At 43.0% G+C, this 25,388-nt stretch overlaps 1 protein-coding gene and 1 long non-coding RNA gene across 7 annotated transcripts in view; one reads left to right on the plus strand and one right to left on the minus strand.

Moving 5' to 3' along the window:
• Positions 1–25,388, plus strand: part of COL8A1 (collagen type VIII alpha 1 chain) — an 86,588-nt gene that overhangs the window by 57,478 nt on the left and 3,722 nt on the right. For 2 of the 4 annotated variants that reach the window (XM_048058152.2, XM_066990385.1), the window contains 2 exons: positions 142–257; positions 25,073–25,388. In XM_048058152.2, the coding sequence (XP_047914109.1) occupies positions 25,076–25,388 (313 nt within the window). In that variant the 5' untranslated portion in view covers positions 142–257; positions 25,073–25,075. The remainder of the gene's footprint in view (positions 1–141; positions 258–25,072) is intronic. The other 2 variants (XM_066990386.1, XM_048058153.2) reach the window with 1 other exon arrangement.
• LOC125182110 (uncharacterized) lies at positions 257–25,077 on the minus strand. 3 transcript variants are annotated; one of them, XR_010828605.1, is made up of 3 exons: positions 21,094–25,077; positions 19,769–19,934; positions 257–7,579 (listed from the first exon to the last, which is right to left on the minus strand). It is a non-coding gene; the product is annotated as an uncharacterized lncRNA (long non-coding RNA). The 3 variants fall into 3 exon arrangements; XR_007161133.2 differs by lacking the exon at positions 257–7,579 and having other exon boundaries at positions 8,564–19,934; positions 21,094–21,248; positions 24,207–25,077; XR_007161134.2 differs by lacking the exon at positions 257–7,579 and having other exon boundaries at positions 8,564–19,934; positions 21,094–21,248; positions 24,140–25,077.

Below are 25,388 nucleotides of genomic sequence, written 5' to 3' on the forward strand. Positions count from 1 at the left end.
GCTTGAACATGGAATGGAAAGACTATGCTACACCACTATGTTTGAAAATCTTGGGCAAATTTCCTTAACGTTTCTGAAAGAAAAAAAAAAAAAAAGGCTACTGTGCTCATAAATTTCTTATAAGCTTTCTTTTCCCTCTAGGGACCAACTTAAAATCAACAAAATAACACCGGGCCTTACACAGACAGGAAATCTAGGTCACTTACAGTGAAAAGCAAACTACCTGTCCTTCTTCTGCCCTGTCCTGATATCTAAATGTAAGTATATCCAGCTTTGAAATCCTGAATGAGTTATGCATAATGCCAGAACAAGAGTGCAAAGGCTTAAAACAGAAGTTGTCTTAAAGTGAGCACCAAATAGGATTTGATAAGTTATTCAAGTGTTTGCTACACACCAAAGCTTTTGATTTTTGAGTAGAAAAATATATGGTACACATACTTTGGTGATTATCCTCAACAGCATCTTCTTTCCTAGATTAAAAGAAAATCTACTCTTTCAGACACTCTTCATAGTTTAATAGGAAATGACATGTAACTTTTTTTTTCTTAAAAAAAAAAAAAGAACCTTTTTAAAGTCTATTTTTACAGTCAGGAAAGATTAAGGATGGGTTTCATTAAAAAGGGATGACAAAAAACATTTTACCCTGAGAATATAGTGAACTATGCTGTTGATGTACTTTCAATATCCAAAATACATATGTACACGTGTCTGAATCCATGTGTATGCATATGTGAAGGCAAACAGCAGTAACATTCATTTGGAAATCCACGTTTAATGCAATGTTTAGTTTAGCTCAATAACGGGAAGAATATGTTAAACATCATTTGGAGCCCTAATGGAAAAGTTTCTGACAACTAGACATTAGCTCATAGTATCCACAGTCATCTTATGCTTATGACTATTGTTTGTTATCAAGTGTGACTTTTGGAAGAAAAAATGCATTATTGCTTAACAAGCTACATTGCAGTAGTGTCCTGCGCTCTGTTTTGGTTTCTAGATGGCTAATTAAAAGAATCCAAATGTTACAAATTAATCGCGTAAATTCCTCAGACTTTCTCAACAGCTCTCTGGGAAGACGAGCGCCATGTTCAATCGTGCGCCTCTCTTTCAGAGAAATCCTGCAGAATTTGTCTGAAAGGGAACCAGCAGAGTCAATACAAGCACGACTCCACAAGTACACTGCTCCAGACACCAGCCCTGGCAGACACCTTGCCTGGAGAGTTCACTGGGCTTCTCTGGGCACTGGGGCGGACTTGCCCACGGCTCGATGCTCAGTGGCTGCCAGCTGTGGGAGCTGGCCCTGAGACCCACTCCCCTGGAGTCTGTCCCTAGACAGGGTGCTATCCCGGGGTTACACAAAAATAAAGGAAAAAAGGAGAAAAAAATAAAAAGAAGAAACCGTATAGCCCAAGGCCCCAGCCCACAAAACGTTAATAGAGTATAAAATGCATTCCTGCTGGTATTTAAGTTCTCCCAGAGCATCTATAAGAAAGTTTTAGAGCCCAATCCCCCTAGCAATAAAACATACATCCAAGAACGGCAGTGGATTTTGATAACTTGGCTGTGAAGGTTATATAGCAGCTGATTAACACATTCTGTGAGAGCACTGATATTTTTATTAGTAATTTCTTCAAACATTTTGAGAGAGATTTTCCAGTGTTATACAATAATATAGATCACTTCAACAAACCTCAGAGTCCTTCACCTACAGCAGGTGAAATAGGAATACAGACCATTAAACATATATGCCAGACAGTAAAAAGCAACAGCTAGGCTAGACAGTGCAAACTAGCACTTGCTATTTTTCATGCATGGCAAAATTGCATTGAGAAAAACAAACACTGTACTCAACAATAGAGAGATATCAAAGCACAGAGAAATAAGAAGAAAGGAAAAAAAAAAGCCTAAGAAATCGTTGAGAGTTCTGGAAAATGTTATTATTTCCTTTTTTTTCTCTTTTCGTTTTAATCTATTCCAGTGAATAGAGAATAATTTCAGCAAAACATTCAGATCTGGATAGAAATATCCCTCAAATTAAAGGGAAACAAAGCCCAATATCTGTAGCAAAAATACAGAAAATTTTTAGACTTGAGCATCAACTGGCAATTAGACTTGAAAGGCATTTGGGTCCAATAGAAGTCCTGAGCTCCTACCAAAATCAACAGTCTAATTGTCTCAGCTGAAACTGGGGCTTAGTTTTTGGGTTTCCTGTAACTAAATCTTGCCACAAACAGCTCTGCGAAGTTTTTCCTCCAATAAAATAAAATACAGCGAAATTAAGATAAATACAAGAGACAATGAAGATGAGTGTGTAGTTCACGATGTAAGGAAGGGAGCAGATGTTAGAGAAAACTCGTGAAGATATCAAAATAGTGTTCGTCAGTTCTAAATGGATGATATGACAGCTCTTTAAAAATAAACAATCAAACATCTGAAAGTAATTGCTAGACTAAGGGATTTAAGTTTATTTTATTTAAGCAATATGGTATTTTAAAAATGTACTCGGATTGTCTAGCTTGCTTCAGATTGCTTTGGTTTTCTACACAGTGTCATGGTAGTCACTACCCACCCAAATGTGGTATTTGAATAATATTTTTAAATTGAAAAAAGACAATTGAAATGAACAAAGCAAAACTATTCAGAAAGGTTACCAGAATGAGTAGTTTAGTTTAACTTCAGACACTTCATAATCTGATCAGGGAGAAGAACGAGGAAACCTATTGTGCCGAATTCATAGGCAATGAGTCAGATGATCAAGTTATTTAATTTTATGTGGTCCTAGTGATTTTCCCTCAAAATCAAAGGCAAATCTAGGTGACTGAAAGTAAGGTGACTGAAAGTAACATTTCAGTTTGTATAGGCTGATATTCTTTGTCTATCCTTTATTCCGTGGCCCTTTATGCTTCTCCGTGTTTAAACCCCATGAACACAGTCTTCTCAGTCCCCAGTTTCCTCCTCATTTTCCTGTGCCCTATGTCCCTCCATTCAATCCCTGTTTATCTATAATACGGATTAGTTTGCTAGTCTTCCTTTTCCCTGTCTGAATTGGGGAGTTGGAAGCCCTAGACGATTTTTAGTGGAATTTAAACCTCATATTACTCATGTGTTTATAGAAATGTTATCTTACATTTCCAGGTCCATTGATTTTTCAAAAGAAATCAGTGGACGAACTCCTTTAGTCTCTTGAAAAGCTAGCTTCAGACTCCTCTCAGCAGTTCTGATGGGAGGAAATTAAAGAGGAATTACAGAAGAAATAATCCTTTCCAAGCACAGCATATTCAATAGCTTAGAAATTTACTTCTCTTTTCCTATTGGCAAATGAGGTTTCTTTAACTAATCCGAATATTATTGCGCATAAACCCAAGGGCTGCTTTTGTCTGTGTTTTGACGAAGAGGGGCTTCTTTAGGGCTTTAGTAGTGACAATTGACACATAAAGCTCTGGTACTGAGGAACAGAGAAGAATAACCAGATGAACTTGCCTCCACAAATCATACAATTCGGGGCTACTCTGGGGATACCTCCTGCTTGCTGTCAGCAATGATGAGGACACGTTTACAACCCCAGGCTGCGCAGAGCCCTGCAGGACCTGCCGCTCTGTAATTCTCTGCTGCTCAGGCTCCCCAGGCCACCTCACACGTACACACACGCACAAGCTTGCTTCTGGTCTGCAGGGTCAAGCTCACCAGAAGCATTTTGCCTTGTGATGCGCAGGGGCTGCTCCTCTGCAGTGTGAGGAGAAGCAGCTAACTCAAGGTGCTTAGGCTAAAAAAAAGGCATATTTTTATCCTGATAACAGCAACTCCATGGAAGACTAGCAAAACATGCCTGTCTGATTTGGGAAACAGTTAAGTCTTTTTATGGGCTTTGCATTAAGCATAAATCCTCCTGGCTATGTGCTGAAGGGTATGGTTTGATAACAGACAGTTCAGTAACAGCAACAGATAGAGCATATAGCTGCAGTCACCACGTTGCAAACGTATTCCACATGTTTTCTCATAGCTTCTCTGTCCAGGGATAAGCAGCACTAAGCAAACGCCTTCTTTCAAAAGCCCCACTGGCATAACTTCTCAACGCAATTATTCCCTGCGAACTCACTGAGTTTCTTTAGGAAACATCAGTGCATTTTCTATGCAGGAGTCTCTCTAGAAATGTCACATTTTTGACCAGTTTTCTAGACCTAGGGGTTCAGACACAGGAACTTTGTCTTGTAATGTTCAGAGAATGTTACCACAGTGCAGAATAGAACTTGAAATACAGTCAAAAGGATTACCCAGTAGTAATGATAGCCCATGAATCTATCAGGTTAGTAAGTGAACCTTCAGCTAAAATATCTATTACATATTTCAACCTTCTGTTTAGTTTCAAAGGATTTTGATGCAGTTGTTGGGTTTTGTTTAAGTAACAAGGTTATCTTTATCCTTTCTCAATTGCAATAGGTATGCAAACAGTGTCCAATATTACAATTCATGGCAGTTTTCTACAGGAGCCTTTTCTACTTCATCTAACTGAAATTCCCCCGTACTTATTCTCTGCAGCAGTCTAGCTCATGATTTACCAGGGGTAGAGGAATACCAGAGCACAAAGCTGAAATCAGAGACCTTTTAGTTGAGAAGCTGACACAATCGTTTACTGAAAGCATTTTTGGACCGTTTGCTCTACAGTAGCCTGAGTATTCCTGGCGTAAATGGGAGACGGCGTAAATGGGGCCAGCTAGGCAGCACCGTGGCATCAGCACACAGGCAGGAATGTGAGCCGCACCAGCTGATGGCTGTAGAATACTTGCTTTGTGTGCAAACAGCGTGTTTCATGCTGCTCTGCTCGCCTTACAGGTATTTCTAAGCAATCCACGGCACAGAGACTTAGTATTTTGAACCTGCAAAAGGGTCTGGAATGTGCTCAGGCTCCCCCTCCTGCCCAGTGCTTGGGAGGCTGTCCCCCAGTACACAATAAACTGGGAAGATGAAGAAAAAGCAACAGCATGGAGCCTGTGCTGGCAGTGTACATAGAAATTTGAGTTTAGCGGACAAAGTTCACAGTTTGCAGTGAAAGGTCATAAGGATTTCAGGCATTTTTGGTATTTTGTCTCTGCTGTCTGCACAGTATCAAGCAAATAAAAAGAAAAAAAAAGAAAAGAAAAAAAGATAGACGGCTTCCAATTCTGTATACTTGGCATCTCTGCTTGGCCTGAAAGAAGTAGGAAAGCTCTGTCTTTGGCATCAACAATTATTTTTGAGGCCACGCCATCCTAACAAAGCTTTAACACTTACTCAGCCCCAGCTTCCCTGGTATTTTTTCATGTGACATTTGATAATCTAAAAGGCTTACCCAGCTTCAGCTAATCCAAGTGGCTGGCAGCTTTGTTGCTGAAAATGAAATATTGAATTTAGCATGGGGAGGAAGAGTCCTAAAATGTTAACTCTTAACAGGTGATATTCTTCTTTTTCCATCCAGTGCATGGTCACAATAAAATGTCAAATGCTTTTCTGAGAAATCTCTTCCAGTCTGTAGCTGAACCAAAGGAGAGTTGGAGGAGTCTAATTTATTATTATTTTGATTACAATTTTTGCCTGCAGTGAGTTCACTCTCTTCTCTGGATATTATTGTATTATCTCCCCTAGGAAAGTCTTAACTCTGGCCTGTGAAATATGAATGATGACATTTTTATTTCCTGGACTATAGTAAATTTAAACCAAGCGGAGACTGTTTTTCCGGAGATGTATAATCTCAGAAATCTAAAGAGTTTTATTACCTATGTATTTAGGAAGTGAGTGCAATCACTGCTTTTTGTGAAAGTGCTACTTCCCCTATTTCAGGCATGTACTGCTGAGGCACCAAACTAGGAAAAGAAAAAAATCCCATTATTCTTGTCTTTGGGTGCATCTCATGGGCAATGGAATATCCAGGGACCTCTTAGGAGTGTGAAAAGGATTAAACAGTAAAAATAGGACAGTAGGTGATCCAGGTGTTGGCTAAATTTCTTGTGACATGTGTTCATTTAACCTCCTAAAAGGGCTTGTACTTTGTGTTCCTGTCTTTGCAACCCCAGAACATCTCAGGGATCATGCAGTGGGAGTCTGTGTACGTGTTACAAGTGCCAAACGCTAGAGCCCATGTCGTGCCTGCAGGTGCTGCGAGGCACCTGGGGGGCTCCCTGCCCCTCCTGCTGGTGCAGCCAACAGCATCATGAGGGAGCTGCTCCCAGCCTCAGATGCCTGGGAGCTCTGTGCACTTTGTCCTCCAAGCTCAGGCAGAAACTGTTCCAGCTGTTGTGAAACACAGCCCTTCACATCCTTCTTTAGCATCCTTCAGGAGCTAAAGGCAGATGCTCTCTCCAGACACTCCTCCTTTAGCTTCCCTCTCTTTTGCACTTCCTCTTCCCCCTCACTTTTTACCTATAGATAGATGCAGTATTTTGCTCTTAGGTTTAGTAATGCTGAACAGAGCAGAATAAATGCCTGAACATACAGCATAATGCTACCTCCTCTTACAATGGTCAAGTACGAGGTACAAACACCCTTCTACGGGTGATTAAACCTAGACAGGAATGAGTGTGACCCCCTAAATGGGAAGTATAACTGCATAGGAACTGCGGAGACTCTACAAAACTCATTCCCTTTCTTCCCTAAATACGGCAAGATTGGCATCAAAGGGCTGGTGTTCAACACTTTCTACCAACCAGCAGAAAGGTTTTGATGAACTCAGAGCAGAGCACTTTCCACCTCAATCCACTTCTGGGCTAGACAGAAAACAAAGTCCCTTGCCTTCTGATGAATGAGAGATTAAAAACATCTGAAAAACTACACAAAAACTAGAAGACAGAAAGGACTAAAAGGAAAGCTATGTCGGTCTCTTTTCTCAGGTGACAAGTGAGAGGATGCAAAGAAACAGCCTCAAATTGCCACAGGGGAGGTTTAGATTGGATATCAGGAAGAATTTCCTCATGCAGAGGGTGGTCAAGCATTGGAACAGGCTGCCCAGGGAAGTGGTGGAGTCCCCACTGCTGGAGGTCTTTAAGAGATGTGGGGACGTGTCACTAAGGGAAGTGGTTTAGCGATGGGACAAGGCAGCGTTAGCTTGATGGCTGGACTTGATGATCTCAAGGGTCTTTTCCAACCGACACAATTCTAAGATTCTATATTTGATAACAGTCAGGTTTTATCAGATTTGCCCTGGCCAAAACCAGGAATATGCTCTTTTTAAACAAGCTTTGAACACTGACAAGATTCTACCATTGTCAGAAATATCTTTATCATTTATCATGACATGATCGTTCTGACTAGAAGGCAGCATAACACAGCTGTGCCCCAGCAAATACTAGGTGAAGGCGTAGCTATGACACCAGTAGCACCCAAATAAAGAAAAATTATGAGGACATGCTTTTATTATTTTGCTTTTAAAACAATTTCAAGCAACTGTCAGGGCTGTGCCTGTGCTCAAGTGGATCGCTCACGCCACCCAGGGGCAGCTTCAGTAAGGAGACGTCTGCGCTCTCAAAGCTTTGACTTCCCAGGAAAACTCAATGCATTTCCCACACTGCTCAAAGACTGCTCCAGCAAATACTTGAATTGCCTGTAGTACCTGTCAGTAGATAAATATGTATGCATCGATAAGAAGCATTTGATCTTCAGATGCACTGCTGAAACATTCGAGATACTACGGGCTTGATTTTATAAATACATTTGTTATCAATCCATTTTTTATCTTGGTTACAAATAAGGATTCATAAACATCTGATCGTCTGCTTGATTAACGCCACAAATTACTTAAGGTGACTCTATCTCGACTTGTTTTAGAAAAGTTGGGTTTAAATTATCAAGTCCATTTCATCTACTAAATACTTCAGCAGGGAATCAAATAAAGCTCCATGCGAGGCTTACAAAGCTAATATTGCTCATACCAGCTGACTGTCCCTGAGCTGCCCGATACCGTGTTTGCTTTGAGCCTCGGTGTACACCAGCGTGTGGCTTCAGTGCTAAAGAGAGAAACGTGTTAAATTGTAACTGTAGAAACAGTAACTTGTCCTTAGGAACAACGGTATTTCCTTTATACAACTGTGCAAGCGCCAACCTTTCCACTGCTTTCAGAGGCTGTTTTCACCCAGCCGTTTTAGCTCTTTTTTCACCGTTTCACTTTCATTAGCAGTACCTAGCTGTAAAGTCAGCAGGAGCCCCAAAAGTAGGGCACAGCCTGAGCAGCTGAGCCTTAATGTGGGCGGCTGGAGGTGGACTCAAGCCTTTCAGGACAAAGACCAATTGGCACATCTTTACTAAACAAAAACAAATCAAAACCTTACTCTGGTGGTTTTTAAACTGGAGTTAATAGTTACTGTACAGAATCCAGGCATTTTCAGGTGGCCCCAAAACATACAAAACAGTGATCCAACCCAGGATAAATGACAATAGCAAGACAAAGAAATGTGTCCCTTTACTTAAGAAGTACTGTTTCATCTCTTTACGGCATTGCAGACTGCAAAGGCAAGTGTTCATGAAAGCTGCTGTAATTAAAGGCACAGAGGGTGTGCTTGTGGTAATGGGGTTAAAAACAGTTTATGGATTGCATTTACTCAGAGCAATTAATGAATGCAGAAGCAGCAATAGCATAAAGAACCTGTGTAATACAGTGAGCATTTAAGAAAAACTGAGGGCAGCACCTACAGTTTCATATGATCTGCAAATACAGTTCCAATATACATGGATTTAAAAAAAGAAAAAGAAAAAAAAAAAGGCAGCTCCAGTCCTGAGGTCCCCAGAGTCAAATCCATCTGATTTTGCTTAAGCAAACCAGATGGGGGGAATGTCCTGTTTTAATTTCTCTTTTGGCCTCTGCTACATTGTTTATCTTGAGTGCTCATCTTCTTGACAAATACATTTTGAGGAACTTTATTCTTTCGGGTCTCATACGCCTGAAGAGAACCTGAATAAATGCGTCTGCTCATCAAGAGTGGCTTGTGGTCTCTGTGCGGTTTTATTTAAAGACAAAGGTTCACAGAGACATGTAAACAGTCAGCTGTGGGGACTGGAGACTGAGAAACAATGTAGTATATGGAAGAGGTTACTGCCAGCAAACGTTTCTTCTCTCCATAAATGTGTTAGACACACACAAGCATGAGAACGATAAGAGAAGACTGATTACTTACTATAGCCCTCATTAAAATGCTTTATGTGCTTCTCCTTACAACATCACTTAGAGCTCAGAGCTCCAGACCCATTTTGCAAACGAGGAACAGAAGGCGAATGGCAAAGTGCAGCAATACCCACTCTGTGGTCCCAGAAGTATCTGCAGCGTATTGCAGAGGTATCAAAGTTTAACTCAAAAGCAGGCGGCACATGTACCACCAGCCCGCCAGGCTGCAGCTCCTTGGTGCTCAGCACAGGTTGGTTTGCTAAGTCATGGCTGCTCACAGCTGAACTCCAGATGTGTCCTAAATCGGATGTGTGAGCTGGGGGACCTTAATAAGTTCTACTGGTTGTCGGTCGACTTCTCTTCATTGCTCCTCTTTCCTTCACCACTACAAACTGTAATGCCTGGGGGCAGGAGGGGGAGAAATTTGTGAGCAAGGGCTGGAGCATGCCAAACAATATAGGGAGAAATAGCAGCGATTCACACACACGTGTGCAGAGAGGGAGCAGGGGCTGGTGGATCAGGCCTGCCTTTCCCATAATGAAATTAAAAAATGATACTCGTACATCTGAGTTTATTCTTAGGAGTTCACGGGGAAGAAGCAGCAGCCAGGTATTTTCTTAAATCTCAAGGGGCAGCATGTCCTGTTAGGAGGCAGGAACAGTATTTCGCAATTATCATTTTCGGATCCCTTCCCCTCCTGCACTATCAGAAAGAAAGACTATCTTATGAGAACAGTAAACTTTCAGCTTGTGCCTATTTCCCCATTTTGATTCAGAGCATCAGCCCCACATGCAGAGATAACAACAACAACAACAAAAAAAAAAGAATTGGCTTTTCCGGACCTTGACTCTGCCACCTCAGCTCATTTGTAATGTGCGTGCTTTGGCAGCACACAGCTGAGCAAGGCCATAGATGTGCATTTTAAAATGTGGTAACCTTCAAACTGTGTTCTTCTTAAGAATCATCTATATAATAATTACAAGGGAAAAGTATGGCACTGCTGCATTTCTTTACAAATCAATTCAATTTAGGATCATTATTTTTAGTCAATGAGGCATCATCACTGACAAGACTGAATGATGAGTAAGTTTAAAGTGTCTTTTGTAATGAGTTTGACACATTTAGAAGCCCTGGGTCCTCCCATGCCTTTTTTTTTTCTTTTCTTTTTTTTTTTTTTGCACCCATTTTCTTTGGCTGGACAAAGATCAAACATAGTAGTGTGTGTAGCCAGCACACAATATACATGATCACTTTGGCTAAATTAGAAAAAAGGCTAACATATAACTTGTCCATGTCATGTTATTTGGCAAAAATAATTATATAATTATATGGGTCCAAAAATCAAAACCATATGTATCTGCTTGCATTTATACTTTTTTTTTCCATTTACAAAATAATGCTTTTGTTAGAGAAGAAAATTCAATGAGCTTCATATGTACTGATGGAGTTCTGCAACTCAATTATTTCTTCATCACAATGGCAAGAGAAATTCCAGCACAAATAATCTACAAGATTTATAGACCCGATTGCAGTGTTGACACTTGGCCTGCAGAGCTCTCTAGCAGGCCAAAGAGAAGTAGTCTTTTCCGCAGGTATGAAGCGGGCTGGTTGATAGCATCAGCTAAGCCATGGTGAGTAATATGAGCAGAACATTTACAGCCCTTCTTCTAGCTAAACTGGAAATCTTTGAAGTATGATGCATCGACTCCACGGGTGCTTAAAGCAAACTTCTGCAGGAAATGGGATCCATGTACATGTTTTTTGGGGAGTTCTTTGCAAAGCAATAGTCAAGTCTGAACATAAGTATGTATTTTTAATTTAATTGATAGGTTTACTTTACAGGTTCTTCCCTCCTTCTCCTACTGCCTGTAGAACATCAACAGACATTCAAAATCTGCTTTCATTTAATTAAATGGGATCGTTGTTGCCAGTCAAAAAAAAAGATACCAGATATGTGAAATAACGTCTGTTCTCATGACATCTTCAGCCCAGTTTACAGGAAGATTTTGGGAGAGTTTTGAACAGATGAAAAGAATGATAAGAAGAAAAACATTTCCTTCAAAAAAGAAAAAAAAATCAAAGGAAAGGCTCTCTCCCACTTCTCTTCCAACTCTTCCATCTTTGGAAGCTTTCCTTGTAGTTTAGAGGCACTAGACAAGTGAAATTGTTCATCTGCAGTATCCCATCAAGTATCATCACTAGCAAGATGGGATGCTGTAAAACAGACTCTACAACAATCACTGCTGTCCGCTATGAAACATACATTTAACCACAGTGATCACTTCCACAGCAGACCACCAGCATCGATAAACAGAGCATATAGAAAAGTCTGGACTCGGTGATACTGGTTATTCTGCTTTTATGCAGGAATTACCTCCACTGCAGTCACCATGCTACCATAACTAAGGACAGAATCTGGGCCAGCGGTGGATACCTGTTTATTTAGCTACACAACAGTAGGACAGGGTCTGGGTGTTTTTAAGCTAATACAAACCAGAGTGATTCCAATTTTACCGCCTGAAAATGGGAATTTTGTAGATCTGAACTGACATTTGTTCCTCGCTAAAATATTTTGCACTGGCACTTACTGTTGGAAAGGCCAGTTTTTGCCGACTGCCAAGAATTTAGTAAAGCTCAGCCAAATTCTTCTGTTCTTAATTGAGCAAAATTCTCATTGTAGTTTCGCTTGATTAAGAAAAACAGGCCATGGTCTAATGCATGACTAACTGCCTAGGTTTATAAGTCTATAAGTTGAGAGCCATATAAAAATATCTAACAACTAGCAAGTTTTATACACGTTATAGTTCTCATTAAAAAATAATGGGGTCATCGATATATGTCAACTTGCCCATCTGTACAAGTGACCAGTTCCCCAGCTGCTGAATTTCACAAGCTTCTAATGTTGCTAATTGCCACATGGAAGCGATTAATTGAGTCACTTGAGAAAAATCTGTTCCAGATCATACGGAGTTTTCTTTACAGTTGTGGAGGCCTGAATTACTGAACTCTAGGAAATATATATATATATTTACTTAATATATATATATATATTTACCAGTGTAATTGATGCATGGGAACTGATAAGACATAAGTTTCTTTCTAGCAAGAAAAATTCTTCAACAATATTGCGTTAACAATTTTGCATTTCCAAATTAAACATAATTAGGATTGTCTTTTCTTCTGTAAGTTATCAGCATGTTATGAATGCCACACCAGCTCTGTGTGGTTGCAATGTACTGATTTTTGCAAGTGGAAGGAAAGCAAGAATCTCTCCTCTTATGCCAGATCATTTGTCATGTCTTAGTCCTTTTAAGACAAGTTTATTTCAGGCATCACATTTAATCAAGATGAGGAGTTCATTCCAAACTAAAGGCATAACAGCACGTAATCGTTACTATAATATCAAAAAAGAAAATAATTTTCAACTGACCAGTGTTAAGAGACTCTGCCTCTTTTGGGAAATAAATACAAGTACAAGACAGGATAAAACAAGGTATAGCTATTAGTCATAGACAGAAGAAAGATAAAATAAGAAGGAATTCAGGAAAAGGAGAGGCAGGGGAAGAAGTTAACAGCAGTTCTCAAAGTTGATTTATGAGTTTTGTACAAGCACACATTAGGAGAAAATCAAGTCCAGAGTGTAAACAGGCAAAAGACAAAACTGCCAAAAAATGTGAGATACTGCATGTTGGGTTTGGGGCACTTTTGTTTCATTTTGGTTTTTTCTGTGTTTTGTTGTTGCTGTTTTGTTTTCAATTTCTTCGTGATTTTGATTACTGGTGCTGCTTTTTGGGGTGAAAAGAAGATACGCTCTTTTGACAGATATCTTTTTAAACTAATCCTTCCAAATCTGCATGTAAAAGTAACAGCGTTACCTTGTACCAGTAGTTTGTACTTTTTTATACTATAGTTTAAGAGATGAAAACTCTCCATAATTTTGCCTTCCTTCCTCTCTCTGAGGCATTACTTTCAAAAGCCTGTGATGAAAAGGGTATCAAAAGAAAGAGCCACCCATTGCAAACATGAATGCCAAGCAATCCCTCACCTTATAGGAGATCTCAGAGGGAGGAGGTTAGGTTGCCCCTCCGCTGCAAGCGGAGAGCTGCTAAATCTCTGGTAGCTCAGCTAACACCTTCGCCTCTGCCCCTCAGCTCTCAGCTTTGCTCCAGGCACTCCTTGGGGCTGCAGCAGAAGCTGAAAATCAGACCCTGTGCTCCAGGGTCCCACCAGGTAGTGGTGTGACAGGGTTTTGCCAGCACAAGCTGCCAACAGAGATGCAGTTAATACCAGCAAAGCTGACTGGGTTTTCTGGTTTGTTTTCTGGGGGGGAGATTTTTGAGGTTTTGGTGTGGAGGGTTCGTTTTTTCCTGTATTTTTGTTCTTATTGCTTGTTTCATTTGCGTGCAAATGCACACGCATGCATGTTCAGGCAGGGGCTTGCCATCCCCACGCACTGCTCAGGTTTGCTGCAATGGCTGCTTCTCAGTACCTGGATGACCTTTAGCACAACCTGTGAGCATGGTCCTTCAGGGAGTTCATTCCTGCAGGGTCTAATCAGCCTGTTACTTCATTTGTTTCATTTATTAAGGACTTTGCAACAGTTTCCAGGGAATACAGCTCAGCCCTAAAAAAACATCTCTATAAACGAACTCAGAGCCTGTGGGCTATAATTACATACTCTCGCTTATCTGCTTCTCTAGTATGGTTAACTAAGTCTTTGACAAAGTATATTAGAAGTATTTCTATTAAGAATACGTGATTTCCACTAACATCTGAAAATCTGTGTATGTTTCTTGACCTAGCACAAAACAAACTTCGACTAGGTACCGCATCCCACAGTCAAACAAAGCAAACCCCCCTGTACTAAGCACTGCTGACACTGCTCACAGCCATTCTGTTGTCTGGAGAAACAGAACTGTTTCCTTGCTAGTGAAATATCTGCCTTGTGGATTTATTTGTGAATCGGGTAAGCCGTGGCCTGTAGGTAGCCATGAACCTTTTGTTCTGATACTCAGCAGTAAGAATCTGGTGGAGAAAGTTAGCAGGGAAGAATACGATTTTACTCCAGTGTATTGATTCTTGTGACTCCGGATTTTCTAAAGTCAGTCTTTGTTGCCTTAACCACATCACCCTGGGAACAGCTAGCAAATGCCTTAACCGCTCCTTTGAATAGATACAAGAAGAATTAGAGTAATACATATCGGCTTCAAAAAAATCTGGATTTTAAAACAAAAGGAGGACCAGGCAGGGAAAACAGAGGCCTTAGTTGATTGACAATACAGGATTTAAAATCTTTCAGATCCTAATCCACGAAGGGATGTTTGCATCTGGCTCCATAATGGAGTCCACATGCCTGAATTAGATGCCTGGACTCCGTGCACGTGCGAAAGGGGAGTTAAGTGCCTCAGAGGAGGATTCACAAAAGCCACTGTTTGGGGAGCTGCCTAAACCAGCCAAATAGGAAAAGCTGAAGATCGCAGTTCATCCTAAATCCTATCTCTCTCATAGTTTTAAGAGCCTTCTGGTGAATGAAGCACACAGACACAAGTCCCTCTGTGCTCAGCTCATAGCCCATAATCCTCTTTTGAAGACAGGTGCCAAATTTTTTCTTCAAACCATGAGCAGAAATCAGCAGCTCAAGCAGATGCTTACTCAGGCTGTGGAAGAGGGGTTTCACTCCTTTCTTCAGCTAAGGGCACTGAAGTGCCCTTTTCCTACCCCCAGAGCCCCAGCAGGAGGTGAGCTGGCACAGCGAGCAGTAGACCCCAGGAGGACAAAAGCCACAGGAGACTTGTCTCATAGGACAGGAGATGTTAGTGCGTGAAGGGAGCCTCAGGTCCACTCCCTGCACCATGTAAGGTTTGCATGCTGATCAGGGACTTGAATTTCAATTACAGATTAAAGTCCTTTAACTTCTCCCTTCAGCCCTATTTGCTTGTGTAGTCCCAACCCCATCTCTGCTTGTAAAGCTGCCGGCTGCAGGCTGGTGCCCCCACCAGATCCAACTGAGTAGCAGGGTAGCGACAGGCTCTTCAGCCCAGCACCACTGGTGTAGTCCTCCGTCCTGGCCACGACATCGGTGAAGTGCGAGGGCTGGTTCCCACTGCAGACGTTTTGTAACAGGCAGACAGGAGAGCTGAGCACTGACCTGCTTTATGGCCTTCGTTCTTGCTAGTCTCACAGTTACTGCTCGTGGATCCAAATGGCTATGCTGAACATTGTGTGCTGTTTCTCTTGGAGGAGAGTTGTGAGACTTAAGCAAGTGAGAGTATTCAGTCTTCCGTGCTTGGCTCTGATTTCCATTGGCTCTTGGTTGGTTTATTCCAAGGTGATAGATACAGTAATTTCAGGTCCTTTGAACCACAGGATGTTGGATTGCATATTGGAAATAAATTCTGCCTCATGGCATCGTAGGGGTCTAATCCAAAGCAATTCAAGTCAAGGAGACACAATGTATTTACTTCTTTGATAACAGAATCTCCCTCTAACTTGATTTATTTCTTATTTCACACAAATGTTTAAAAGACTGTATATTTTCCTGGATCCAGGATAAGTGCACTGGGGGCAGGGGGAAGCTCTGCATGCCCATGTGTGCTTCAGAGCCATTATTTTTCCTTGCTGTGCTTTTGAGAGATTTTCCAAGCATTTACTATCAGTATTCACTGAATCAAACCTATGCAGAGTTCACAACTCAGGTTTTAAGTTTTTTGACAGTGTCATGCTCTTCTTATTTCTGCACTTGCAAAGGGAGAAAAGTAGCAACTGCATAGGGTCTGTACACATTATACCTGTTAACATAAATTTCAGTCTTTGCCTGCCTGCTCGTTGACTACTCAAGTGAGTGTGCAGCAAAGTAGATTTGAATAAGCAGTATTTCTTACCTGCTGCACAAGAGGAAAAGGGAGAAGGTCTTTATGGGTAGATTTGTCTGGCGTGACATAGCAATTTATGTGTGTAGTTCAGCCACAGTGGCAGTGCAGAGCAATATGTTATTAGAGTTTTGGCAGTGCTTGCACTGAAGGAGCCAAATTAGGAAGAGATGTACGTTGGTAGATCTACTATCAACCATCCAGCAACTTCCAGCTTCATGTCAGCCCCCAGATATGGCCCACAAAACAAAGGGTCTTTAAAAAAAATGAACAGCCCAGTTTTTAAACCACTTCAACTGAATGAGTGCTTAACTGTGGTTATTGTCATCTTAGCCTTCATCTAGACAAATAGAATAAAAATAAGAATTACCCATTTAGGGAGTAGGATCATGCGATAGCATCTGTTTGATTTATGGGAATGGAACAGCGTCAGGTCATGACTAAGATCAGCACGTCCTAACAAATACAATATCTGCAGTATTTGACAGTAAAATAGGAAAATAACTGTTGCTAAATAATTTTAAAACGTCCTTCATTGATTTCTATCTGGGTGACGTAGTCTAGTATGCTTAACCTTCTAAGGCAAGATAATTTCTTCCACTGTTTGAACAAAGGTAGGAAAAGTATGTAAAGGGCAGAAATCTTTCAATGGCAAATGCCCTTCCAATAAAAATTCTCTAAGAGACGGGCAATTTTTTTCAAGAAAAACGTTTTGCAGACATTTGTTACCATTTTCCTATCTCCCGTGGACTGGGACTTTGGGGTCCTGAAAAGCTGTAAAGTTTGAACACAACAAAGAAAAATAAGGGAGAGAAGAGCTGATCTTTCTCTTGACAGGCTCATCAAAGCAGAGTGAAGGGAAGTATTCCAAGTGGTAACAATTCACCTCCAAAAGCCTTTTGCTTTTATTTAGAAAGAAAAAAATCATGAAACAGCAAGAGGATGAGAGCTAGGAAAACACATTTTTTATACCATCAAAGTAGGAAAATGAACAGGCAATGCTATGCTTTGCCATTTTCAGAATGAGGCAGTCAAGCAAATATGGCAAGAAGGCAGAGCTTAAGGCCACAGGATTGCAACAGAAGTCACAGGGACCAATAAACTGTTTCAAACGGTTCAAGCCAAATACTTTAGTCCCTCACAGATTTCTTGCTTTACAGTCCAAGAACTCCAGGACTGTTAAAGTAAATGCAGGCTGCAAAGGTGAGAGTATGATCACTACAAAGGTGCACATTAAATGAAGTTTCTCTGTAACAAAGGCTTCAATCAAAGAATGATTGTACCCAGAATTACATTCCTGGTGAGATTTCATGATTTTGATGCCATGTTAGTGGTTAATGGTTGCCACCTAGGCCGCTGGAAAACATTCAAACTTCACCAATATCTAAAAAGAGGAGGGAAGAAGGTGGAAATTATAGGTCTAAACTTCAAAGAAACTCTTGTTTCCTCAACAATAATAGAGAGTAAGACATATCCCTTCCTAAAGAACTGTCACCCCCACCTGCCTCAGGTACCCAACAGGTGCCAGGAGCCCTCAGTGCAGCCTTTTTACACTGCAAGCAGCAACAGCGACTGTCTATAGCCTGAGGATCAAGAGAAACACAAAAGCAGTTTCTGGCCACTTTTCCCCAGTCTCCTCAGGTTTGGTGCCAAGCGTGGCGTACGTAGTCTGAAAAGTCTAATATGAATGTATATTACACCTGCAGTCACCTATACTTCTGTAAATAATCTACATTTTTATTAGAATAAGCATTATCTTCTTTGTGACATCTGTAACAATCCACCACTGCAATTGACAAAAGCAGTTTTATAATCAGCATTTTCCTGTCTATTGCCACTTTTGAGGAAGCATGTTTAAGAAAAATATATACTGTAGCACCTGCCTGTGCATTACTGATGTTAATGAATGGGATTTTTATAAACACATATAAGTTTTCCTAAATGTATTGAGATCTACCAGCTCATGTAAGGTTCCCCCTCTAAGCAGTCTTTACAGAGTCATGAGACAGTCTGCGGTAGAGTGAAACACATATTGCCTGAGTTGATCCTTTTTGCCTCTTTAGGAATCATTGCACCTTCACAAATAATGTATTTTAATTTGCCTGCTTTTAGTACAAAGAGTAATCAAATGAGCAACTAAAAGTTCTCTGAGAGTAAAACTGGCAGTTAACCCTTAGAAAATTCTTTGCTGGTTACGTTTGGATGAAAATGCAGGTCACATGTAATTCGATTTAGTTGCCACAGCTGGGGACAGCCTCCTGCCCCCACCTTTGCCTACCCCCATACACCGATCGATAGGGCATCTCATGGGGTCACTTGAAAGCCCACCTGCCAGAGCAAGGCTGGCATCAGAGTGATGAGCCAGCTGAGAAGGAAGGCTGTCAGAGAAAGCCTGTAGCTGTCTGCCCACACCGTTTTGCAACCAGTAACCACCACAGCCCGCTATCAATGCTTCGAGGTTCAGCCAGTCCCGGCACCGCACCAGAAGGTGACCGGGGCTGATAAGCAGACAGGCAGCGCTGGGCTTTGATCGCTTTGTGTTACTGGGCCTGGTTTCCACGCCTTCGCGGCCAGCTGCTGCACAGGGAGTTGGCACAGCCTGTCACTGAGATGTCTCCATCACAGCTGCCTGCCACCAGGACCGCAGGCAAACTGCCCAGAGGAGAGCATTAGGCAGGGGATTCAAGCGCCTGCCGCATGGCAGAGAACAGGAAAATGTATTCAAAGGCAGGTATTTGCTAAATACTACCTACAATTAATTCTAATCCCGTAATTAGAGTTGCATGCTTTTCTGCATTCTCCTAAATCAGTCCTTCCTCCCCGCCCCGAGGCTGAGCAGTGCTGCATGCAAGCACATCCGCACCACCAGGCAAGGCAGGGCCGCTTGTGCATGCCGTAAATCAGGAGCTTGTTGCCTTTGCTGAATCAGCAGGGCCCTGTGCCTGGGAGCCGGGGGTGGTGGAGGTGCCCGTCTCCTCATGCCCAAAGTCGCACCGAGCAGGAGACGGCTGCCTGGCTGCCCCCAGGCGGGCTCGCAGCAGACTGGGTGCAGGGAGAAGGCAAAGGACGTGTGTGTTTTCACATCCATGCACACATAAATATCTGTGTGTAGACAAGTGTTTTCACATGTATGTAGATACAGACACACGCACGCAAATGTACACTGTTTGAAAGTAAGAAACGGGGCAAGTTGAATGGTGCCATTCTCACCCAGATAGCTGGATCACCATCCAGCCCGAGCACATGTACTGATCTATTTGGAAAAAGATCGGAGCAGAGACAGTTGCTTCATCTTTGGAAACAGATTTATAAATGGATAAATGAAGATACCTCCCCAGGCAGTGCAAGAAGAGATTGTGTAATTACCACTGAAGCCAAAGGCAGTTTATAGATTATAATCTGTTTTTAAGATTAAGACATTTATCTAGATGTTTTCACACTTCTCTAAGAAAGCAACTTGAGGCACCATTTTGAATTAAAAAACAGAAATAGCATCCATGACATATTGGATATTCCCCATCAGCAGCAGGTTTATGCATGTGTGCATTTTAAAATGTTCACTGTGACAATCCTTGTTATGACTGTCTTAGATTTACTAAATACCACATGATAATCAGACACAGTTGTTAGACCTTGAGCAAAATGATTTAATTTATTTTTAACATACTGAACAATAGCTGTTCCTCAGCAACTCAAATGGAGCACAGACACTCAACACTACTTTGTTTCCTTGGAGGGGGCAGTGAAAAGTAGGGAGGAAAAAAAATAAACAAACCTGATCTTTGTGGGAGAGTTTCACAGGAGACAAGAATGCAGGACTGCATTTAACAAATCCCGGTTTGCCGTGATCTTTCCTCCCTGCTGAGCACACAGGCACTTTAGGAAGGTAAACTCTTCACCCACTAAGGAAGCAGGCATCGCCCCCAGTGACACTGCAGACACTGTCAGAAGGCAAATGAAGGACAGTCTAAAGCTGGCATGGGAGAGACATTTCTTCCCGGTAGTGCGACTCAGCCTGCGCACAGGGTTGCTGTCTCCCCCCAGACCTTGTGCTCTCTACCGCCAAAAATAAGATTAAATTGGTAGAGCTACTCTCAATTTGTGTTATGGAACTTCGAGGGGAAATTTGTGCCAAGTTACATTTTGTTGCCCTCGCTTCCTGTTTATATGTGGATTGCAACTGAACATACAAAAAGAAAACCTCTAAATTAGGAGTTTAATTAGTTTGATTGCAAATTTGAAAACATCCGTTCAAATGACATAAAACCCTGTTTGGCACAGAAAGGCAGAAGAGTTTTTTTTACCTTGAAGTGGTAATGTGTATATTAAGTGGCACCCTAAGCACTGAGCAAACAAAAATCTCTGGCAAGCAGAAGGCTGTCAGTTTTTCCTGCCCCTAAAAATGCAAGTTGCCACTGAAATTCAATTTCTGTGCAGCACAATGCCTCCTCACATCGATTCGGAAAGTATTTGGCGATACACAAATCTGTCCTCAAGGGAGTTAAGGACTAATGTTGCAGAGATTAATTTTAGCTGAGATTAAGTTTTGAAATCAAGTCTGAAAACTGCGGACAACAATGTGCTAGGAGGATCACTGCTCAAGTCACGTGCACATTGCCGTGGTGCTTCCAGGAAGGAGAAGCCCACGTACTTGACTTCTGACATAAAAAAGCATAAAAGCATTCCCCAGTCATAGTCACACCAGCCACTCACTGGTGCTGAGCAACCACAGGAATTAAAGTCTTGATGGCTACTCTTTTTTTTTGTGAATTTTGTGAAAAATTCTTAGAAGAAAGCTAGCTGGGTTAGAATTGGTTTACAAACTGAGGGGGGGGAGGGGGGGAGGAAAAAAAAAAGAAAAAGATATGCCCATTGATTTAGTTTAATGCTTTAGAGCTGGTTGGGACATTAAAAGAAAAGTATAGGGGTGCATGGGGTGTGCATGTACTTGCAGGTTTAACACAGAGGTTTAAGGAACAATGTCATATAAACAGTAACAATATATGCTATTTGTTACCAAAGTAACACTAAAAAGGAAAATAGAAAATGGCTATCACCTCTTGCAAGCCCTTTTTTGCCTCAGCCTGGGATGCCACATACCTCTGTCTGTGAGCCGAGAGCCAGGGAAATCCCCACAGAGGGCTGCTGTGCGTTTGGACCTGCCAGCCAGCGCTCTGCCATGCAGCTGTGCTTCTCCTCGCTGGCAGGGCCACGTTGTTTGCTGCTGGCTTGGCACTCTGCTTCCCTGCGTGCCTCTGTATGACAGGGAGAGACTTCAGTGAGGTTTGTGGGGTTCCAGGTGGGATCGGACACCCCAAGACAAGAGTCATCCCTGGGTACACCACTGTAAGTACTTGGTAATGCGATCAAGGATACTCCAAAAGTAGCTATGTTCCTAAGCACTCTTGATCTCAAGCCAAAAACATCTCAGAGAACATTGCTTTTTGGCACCAGACATTTTTAGTAGCACTCTTCTGGGCGCAAACTCTCGAGTGTCACTGGGACGCTCACTTTGCAAGTTTTCTGGTGCTCATTTCCATGTGGAAACCCAAGTGCTGGCAGTCCATGCCCTCCATGCAGCGGGGAGCAGGTCCCACAGCTTAGGGAGCCCCCATGGAAAGGACCCCACGGCAGAAGAGTTTGAGTCCCTGAGATATGCTCACTGCGCCTTGTGCAGCTTTGGGAAACACTGCACTTCACAGGCTGTGGCAAATTAAGCCGATAGAGCTAGTCCTGGAGCAAGTGGCTTCCAGGTTCTGAGACACTGCTAAGTTCTACTTAACCTGAAAATTGGTTGCAGAGCAGTCGCTTCCCTGTAACAACCGATTAATCAAGGTCTGGCTTCCACCCTTCGCAAGACCACCTATGATTTCAAGTCCCACGCAGACGGGCATCACTCTTTCCATACATTCTTCACCCAATTAGGCTAAAACAGCCATTATTTCTTCACACTAATTTAAGAATTATGACTGCTGGTACATTTTGTTTTGTCTTCAGTTTCTGCTGACAAACACAAACAGCCAGAGGGAGGTCCTTTCTAGTTTTCTCAGGAGAAAAGCTCTACCAAAGAGATTATTGAGAAATGTTCTCACTTGAGCTTTGCCCGTAAAATTGCATTTTTTTTCCAGGGACTCTCTCTCACCCACAGAGAGAACCACACGTGTTCACACACAAGCAGTTGAACATTGTGGTTTGGGATAATTTTCCTTTGCCTTCAAGTTGCTTGCCCCACCCTAGGTAAAGTAAAATATTTACTGTGTCTTAATCTGAACGATGGCAGCAAAATGACGTGCCACACCACATCTGCTGGAGCAGGAGAGACATATGCTGGGCTGTGCGTGAAGACACGGCAGCTTGTCCTCATCCTTTCTTCAGACATTCAAACAGTTAAGGATTTACCTGCCATCAACATGTAGACACGTCCTCATTGCTTTCTGACAGAAGCCCAGGAAAATCCTATTCCAAAGTTAGCTTATCGCTCTGCTGACAGATACCTTTGAAAGCACTTTGGATCACGCTACACGAATGCGTTTGGAGGTCATCCCAAAACTGTTGAGATATGGGTGAAGGGTGCGGGAAGTCTTACACTTTGGCTGCATCTTCAGCACGTATTTTTCTCCTCCTCGCTCTGATATTGTCCTTACTCTGTGTCACTGCTATTAGAATCTACTTTTGCTATTCATAAGCTCTGACAGACCTGTCCAATGTTTAGGATCTATACACTTCTTTTAAAAAACCAAGACCAAGGTTTCCAGTAACTTTTAGGCTTTTAAAGATGCTGATAGCTTCCTAGTGAGGTCTTCAAACAACTAGAGCTATGCACCCAGGCATTCAGAAACAAACTGCAGAGCAGAAAGAGACCTCCAACTTCCCCCTCCAAGCACACAAGGGACTTTGCAGAGAAGCCAAGCAGGATAAGAAGCAATGAGCTGCGGCTCTGAAGGCATCCCCAGGGATGCCTTGTGCTCCAGGGCAGGCTTGCCTTACCAAAACAGTCCCCAAGAGCTGTAGCCCATTATGGGGAGGCGGTGAGCAACAGCAGTCACACACACAGCTTCACCTCATTCCTCATCAAGGTTAATTTTGCCTGACCCCTTTCTCTGGGCTACATGGCCAGCACCCAGCATGTCCCTTCCCAGGTACCTGCGGTGGATCCCAAGACCCAGACAGCGCACGTGGGGCCGCCGGGAGACGCTGACCTCCTCCCACAAAGATGTCGGCCAAGTCCCATCTAGCCCGAGGTCGCTCAGTAAATAAACCCCCACCTTCCACCTCACAGGCACTAGCCCCGGCCAAAGTCAATAGATTAGAAGCAATCTGTCATTTCCAGGCCACGCTGTTTTGGTTATGACAAGTGAAAAAAAATTTAAAGGAAACACAGATGCAGTGAGGTCACCTCGTTTTCTGGAGCCTTTCTATCTCTCGAAGCTCTTGCCTGATTGCCCTCAAAATTTCCACGCACGCACACAAACTTCCCCTGTGCCTGTAAAGCTGCAGGTGCGTTGCATTAGGCTTGGCAGGGCCGGGGGCTCAGTGGCAAGCACAGGAGGTTTGGTTTTGTCTCCTCTGTGGGGAGACTGGTGTCTCCCCGTAGGAATTTTTTTCAATTACTTCAAATAGCTCCCACTTGCACACAAAAACCACATCTTGCTATGAAAACAAATAGAAAAATTAAATCCGAAGGAATTTTACCTATTTCCCTCTCCACTTATTCCACTGAAGCAATTTATTTTTTAAAAAATAAAAAAGGAAAAAACTGGCCACCAGAACAGCAAAGTAGCAAGGCACTAATTTAATAACCTCATTCTTCAAAGTCCACCCTGCCCTTTATACTTCTAGGCTTTAACAACAGCCCCAGATTATCCAACACCTTCTATTGTTTTTCTTCCCAAGGTTTAACGGCGTTTCTCTCCTCACACAAGCAGTGCTCTTCCTCCACGACAGAGGGAAAGCTGCAAGCTCTCCAGCAGCTGGGATTTTCCCTGCACATCGAGGCAGGTGTTACCCTACAGGCAGCCGAGGCCTTAGCCAGTTTTTAGGTGCAGTTTATGGTGCAGAAAGGAATAGAAAAGCTGACAGAAGAGACCCAAAAGAAGTCACTTGGGGCCGAAGGGTGCTCAAGCTGTGGGACAGGGACTCCGCGTACCTCACGCCCATCCCTTCAGCTCACAGCAAAGCACCGAGCTGGGAGCGAAGAGCCACGCAGAACTCACTGGAGATGAAGTCCCTGCTGAAATGCTTTGCTGAACGAGGGCGAGCGGCTGCCCTTTGGGGTCTGGGTGCTCCACAGGCGCTGTGGGGCTCGGCTCCGCTTCCCCTCACCACACGGCAGCGGGCGAGGGCCGAGCCCTCGCGCTCCTGGGCGGGAAGGCGGCTGCGGGCAGGCCGCGGTGCAGCATGCGCTCCACCTAGCGGCTGTTGGGAACCCCCGGTTTAGTCGGCGCTTGTCTGGTTAGGATAGCAAATATTAACTTTCTGCTGGTTGTTTCAACGACAACAGTGACGTTACAATATCTGTGGGGAGAAAGCCTCTTGAAAAACGCAAATAGGAAAATGGCGGAATCACAGTATCCTGCACAGTTTTAGTTTATCCTCCCTCAGTAACAATCACATCCGAATTTCCTTTGAGCTATCAGAGTTCACAGAACAAAGTGAGGGAGAGGTGTTTTAGAAGACGAGCAAGCCTTTCTCTAAATGCTCTGCTAAGGTAAACTACTGGGGAACTCAGAGCAGCAGCAGAACACAAGAACTGAGTGAGATATCACCACCTGGTCGGTAACCCTCACAACACCAGAGAACAGCGAGAGAAAAGGCTTCTCTGATGGCCAGTGCCAGCACTCCTGGTACTTGCACCTAGCCCTACAGCAGTGAGCAGGGACAACACCAGACACCCCCCAAGGGCTCGATGCCTGCAGCGCCCCATGAGCTCACCCCACGTTGCAGCCGCTCACACGCTCTCCTCACCTGGGCACTCCGTGCTTCCCGCCATCCAGGCCCACAGTAGCAGCTCTAGGTGATGAACCAAGCATAATATAAAACCATTTCCTGCCAACTGTGGGTTTTGCTGTTTTTTTCACAGGTGATGGCCGTGCTGCTGGTCCCCGTGCAGCTGCTGGCGGTGGCTGTCGCCATTTACCTGCAGCTGGTGAGGTCCACTCAGGGTGGCGTCTACTATGGCATCAAGCAGCTGCCACCCCAGGTGCCCCAGTACCAAGCCCTCGGACAACAAGTACCTCACATGCCGCTGGGCAAAGAAGGCATCCCGATGCAGCACATGGGCAAGGAGGTGCCACACATGCAGTACGGGAAGGAGTATCCCCACCTGCCTCAGTACATGAAGGAGGTCCCACAGGTACCTCTGCTTGGCAAGGACATGGCTCCCAAGAAAGAAAAAG

Source organism: Anser cygnoides, chromosome 1 (genome assembly GCF_040182565.1).
Source record: "Anser cygnoides isolate HZ-2024a breed goose chromosome 1, Taihu_goose_T2T_genome, whole genome shotgun sequence".
NCBI lineage: Eukaryota > Metazoa > Chordata > Aves > Anseriformes > Anatidae > Anser > Anser cygnoides.